The sequence below is a fragment of the Chenopodium album genome, chromosome 9, assembly GCF_948465745.1.
Source record: "Chenopodium album chromosome 9, dcCheAlbu1.1, whole genome shotgun sequence".
NCBI classification, from domain to species: Eukaryota; Viridiplantae; Streptophyta; class Magnoliopsida; order Caryophyllales; family Amaranthaceae; genus Chenopodium; species Chenopodium album.
This window is the reverse complement of record NC_137842.1, coordinates 26315085-26320216: the sequence shown is the minus strand read 5'-3', so window position 1 is coordinate 26320216 and position 5132 is coordinate 26315085. Positions and strand designations below refer to the sequence as shown.

General features: G+C 35.7%; 1 protein-coding gene across 1 annotated transcript; it reads right to left on the bottom strand.

Annotated features, from left to right (window-relative positions):
• Window positions 1-2526: 2526 nt before the first annotated feature.
• LOC145559679 (germin-like protein) lies at window positions 2527-3365 on the bottom strand. Its single transcript, XM_081621045.1, has 2 exons — window positions 3233-3365; window positions 2527-3083 (listed from the first exon to the last, which is right to left on the bottom strand). Exons 1-2 carry the CDS (start codon window positions 3363-3365, stop codon window positions 2527-2529), a joined length of 690 nt encoding a protein of 229 aa, XP_081477171.1.
• Window positions 3366-5132: the final 1767 nt, after the last annotated feature.

The window sequence follows — 5132 nt, the reverse complement described above, 5'->3', positions numbered from 1 at the left end:
CGGGTTATAATCGGTTCGGACTAACTTAAGTCAATTTAAAAACGAGGTTTGTTAGTTTGAAGCGGGTTTTGGGTCAAAACACAACGGGTCCTAATCAGATCAGGTTGTAATCGATTCAGGTCATAATTGTTTCGAGTTAAACTCATCCGGTTTGACAACTAGTTTTTCCATTTTTAACCGAGTTTCGTCAACGTATATCTTCTAGTGTATCCTCAACATTTTTTACTGTGTTATCTCCAATATGTAATATGGAGTATTAATTAGTTGTTTAGCTTTATGTCCTTTTTTTGTATAACGATTTTCAGGATCAAATTAAACAATAATAATAAATCTAGAGTTAGCTTTGGATTTAAATTTTTTTTTTTTTAATAAAGTACTTCCTCTGTTCTTTTTTACTTGACCTGTTTCTTTTATCACGTTTGCCAATGCAAAACTTTAACGGTCAATAACTTTAATTCTCCATAATTAAAAAATATAAAAGTTATATATTATGATAGTACTTATTGAGACGAATTCAAAATGATCCAATATAAATATGTTTTTCCATACATATTATTCACAAAACACTGTCAAAGGAGGGGTGGTGAATAGTGTAAAAGTCAAAGCGGGTCAAGTAAAAAAGAACGGTGGAAGTACAAAATAGTGTTCTATAAGCCATTACTCATAAAAGGACGATAAAATTTTAGCGTAAGAGTTTCAATGACATCAAGACTTCAAACCTTTTAAATATAAATACTTCGTAATTCAAATTAAACCCTTTTGTTTTACTATAAATAAAAGGTACCCAAAAAAAATGAAAAAAAAAATCAACGGTCATAACAGGTTACAGACTTACGTGTTATAAACGGTTCGGTTATAATCGGTTAAGGGTTGTAAATTGTTCGGTCCTAACTTATCACGGGTTATAAAACGGTTTAGTCCTAACTAGTTACAGGTTGTAAACAATTTTGTTTTATCGGGATTTTGTCTAGTTTAAACTGATTTGGTTTATAATCGGTCGGGTTGCTATCAGGTTAAGAAGTACTCGGTTCGGGTTGTTTTTAGTTTCGGGTTGTATCAATTCAGCTTGATAATGGGTACGGTTCATTAATGATTCTCGAACATTCGGATCGGTTCAATTTCAGGTTTTAGAAAATGGGTGAGGTCGTTTTATGGTTTTTAAATAACAGTTTCTTAGCGGTTCCGTTTCTTTTCAGATAGTTCGAAACAGTTCGGATTCACCATTTCGGGTCGGTTTTTGAAAGCTCCACAAATGAGTAAAGTTTAAACATGTCAATTATCGTGGAATTTAAATTTTGATAGATAGTACATGGAATATAAGATTTTTTTTAAAAATAACACCACATATTTTGAAAAAAAATGGATTATAACACCACATTTTCTCAAATTTGTATTATAAAACCACATAAAAATCAAAAAAATTGATTTCACCACCAACTAACGGATTCTTGGATGGAATCCGTTAGTCGGGCTCACTTCGGACTCGTGAAACGTAGCGATTTGTTTAAAATAAATAAATAAATAAAAATAAAAATAAAAACTAAATCCTAACCCAACCCAACCCCACCACCGGAACCACTAGCCAACGTCGTCGACAGCCCCAAACCTCTTGCCGGAACCCGTCAAAACCACATGACCTCCCGCTGGAACCCCCCGACCCCACAAAAACCGCTAACTCCACCTAATCCATCCTTCCTCCTCCCCAAAAACCACCCTAGCCACCTCGACCCAGACGCGACTCTAGCACCCAGACGCGCGACCCACCAAAGTCCGCCTGCTCGACGACCCACAGATCCCACCTACGCGAGGGCTCCCGCCCTGATCTCCACCCTTGTTTGCGACCCATTCCTTGCTAGCGGCGGCTGGGGTGTTTTTCGGTGGCTGGGGTTTTTCAAGGATGAGTTAGGTGAGTTTTTCGGTGACTGGGGTGTTTAGAAGTTAGTTTCGGTAGGTTTTTCGGTGGCTTGAGGTGCCGACGGTGGGTTAGGGGTAGGGTTTCAGGGCTTCCGACGGTGAGGCTGGTTAGGGTTTCAGGCTGCCGACGGTGGGACTGGGTTAGGGATTACGTTTTTTGTTTTTTTTTTTAAATTTTTTTTTTAACCAATCAATGAATGACACTTGTGCTTAGTGGGTCCCACTAACGGATTCCATCCAAAGATACCGTTAGATGGTGGTGAAATCCAATTTTTGGGTTTTTATGTGGTGTTATAATAAAAATTTAAGAATTAAAATGTGGTGTTATAATCCATTTTTTTCAAAATATGTGGTGTTATTTTCAAAAAAATCCTGGAATATATGATTAATTTTGATTAGAAAGTAAAGGAAGATATAACAGAAATACATTCGACTTTGTATTACGTTCTTGCTGCTTTATTTTCAGTAGATATATTTTCCATACTAGCAAAGCTTTTACAAATATTTTGATTTCGAACATTATAAGCTGAAATTACAAGAGAACAAACACTATTTATTATTTTGTCAAACCCTTTGCAACATTAAGAGCATGAATCTTTCATTCTATACTAACTAGTAGCTGCCCATACCGAACTGAGCCTGAAGATACTTGACCAAATTATCTTCAATCTGGAAACCCTTAGCTAGAACGTCAACAGAAATAGGTGGTTGAGACCCAAACACCGCGTTAGCTATTGTCATGACACCGGGGTTCTGGCTACTTAACCCTGAAATACCAAAACCGGGTGTACGACCAACATTGAACTGAAAATGAATGAGACCTTGAGGGAAAACAAAAACGTCTCCCTTGTTAAGCAACTTAGCAAAGAGTTTGTTTTGCCCTTGAGGAGGGTTCGAGGTCACAAAACCTACATAAAAAGTTCCTTCCAACACCGTGAATATCTCAGTGGCTCGAGGGTGTGTGTGTGGAGGGTTAAGACCATATGGTGCAAAATCAAGCCTAGCAAGTGATATCCCAAGCGTGTTAAGACCGCCTAAATTTGTTGCTTGTACAACTGTTGCCGCGAACCCTAGCTTGTTGTCTGTGTCCCCCGGATTTAGTCCTCGGAACAAGAAATCATCCGGAGTAACCCTCATTGGATCTTTACAGAACAATCCATTCACAAACACTGTAAATAAAAATAAATCCACAAAGTTTACGTTAATGCATGTTAGTATATAACTCTATATATATTGAAAAAATAATTGAACAACCTACAAATATTTGTCTAAAAATAAACTATGATTATGTAATTTTGAGACTAAAGCATGTACGTACATCCTTCAAGAGGTTGATTCACTCCTACACAAAAATCTTGCAGCTGGTTCGGATCGGTAGCGTAAACCACATAGCTAGTAAAAGCCAAAAGAACAACATATGAAATGAAAATTTTATAAGCTTCCATAATCATTCTTTTTGTGTTATGTATATGTTTTTAATAATGGGATGGAGAATTAACTTAGAATGATCTTACCAAAGAAAGTACATGACCTTTTTATAGTTGAAAAATAGGTACTATTTGATGATTGCGAATGGTCTTATATTTAGTCATCCCTTAATTTGTAGCTATATTCATTTTAATTTTTTGTATTTGGGCAGTTAATGGCTAACGACTATGCCCATTATACAGATAATGCTTAGCCGCCTTTGGCGTGTTTTTACAATTAACATTATTAAATTTTTATTTAATGTATCATGTGCCTCTTGTGAGAGTTTTAATTGGATAAAGGATGTAATTAGATTATCTTACATAATATTTTAAGTTAGTCATGTTTCTTAGTGCTGTGTTTCCCATTTTCTGGTACTTGTGTAAGTTGTGACAGTTGCTATCACGGGTGTACTATAATGAGAAGATCTAGTTGATGCAAATGTAACATACCCTCTCTTCAATTTTTTATTTTTTATTTTTTATCTTTGTATATACTTTCCGTTCAAATATTTTATACATTCGCACTGTGTTTTTGTGAGTATTACACTTTGATTGACACACACTTTTAGGCAATTTAATAGAATTACATAAAATAAGAGATAAATGAGGTACTTGGAGTATTAAAAAGTTATAAATGAAAGAAAGAGGACATAATAGTTTCAGCGTGTCTGGCTGGCCACAACATGTGATCACATGTAAATTAATAAGCCAAGCATCCCATTTATATTGACTAAGTAGCCTTATAACACAAACCAAGTAACACTAGTAACACTGATTGAGTAATCCCTGTAAATAGAGCTGTCAAAATCTATCCCAACACGAAAAACCGACCCAAACGCGATTATTAACCGACTTGTTTAAACCCGGAAAAATGGTGACATGAACCTGATAACCCTAGACCCGATTTCATCCAAGTATTTAAGACCCGAACCAAAACGTGAACCGACCTGAATATAACTTGTAAATTATTGACCTAAAATGAACCTGATGAGTGACATTTATGTTACTATTAGGGAGTAGTTTTAAAGTTAATTTCGGGCTCGGTTTCTCTTATTTTCCCTTATTTTCTCGTTAATAAAGCTTCGTTTTATTTTAGAGTGTTTTAGTTTAATTTTTTTTATTTAATTAGTTTTAGTTTATTTTCGTACTTTATTTGCTTTTGATTTGTTATATTTCGTTCTTTATTTTTCCTTGAAAGTATTCTTATTTACATTTATTTATTTTAATTAGTTTTTAGTCTTTTTCATATTTTATTTGTTTGTGTTTTATTTAATTATGTTAGTTTTAGTTTTATTTCTCTCAATTTCTATTTTAGCTTATTTAGTTCTATTTTATTATTTATTTTATTATATTTATCTCGGTTTCACTCTCGAGTTTGTTTGTGTGTAGGCTCGAGTTCAAGGTCCAAGCCGAGGCTTTTCAATTACCACCCAACACCAACATTGCTACCCCTTATCCTACGCCACTCTCTCCCTCTCTAATCTTTCTTAACCTCCACAACACCGAAGCAAACCAAACTTCCCACTCCCTCACGCAATTCCAGCAACCCCTGCTGACACACCATCTACCCAAAACACAACTAACCTCCAATACAACCAAACTAGCCACCAATCACAGCCAAACCCGCAACAGCACCACCGTCCACCTCCAACCGCACCTAGTAGATGCCAAACTCCTCTCATTGCCCCTCAATTAATGCTAAAACTCTAATAGCCAGGCCAACATCACTGCAACCCACCATCAACCTCC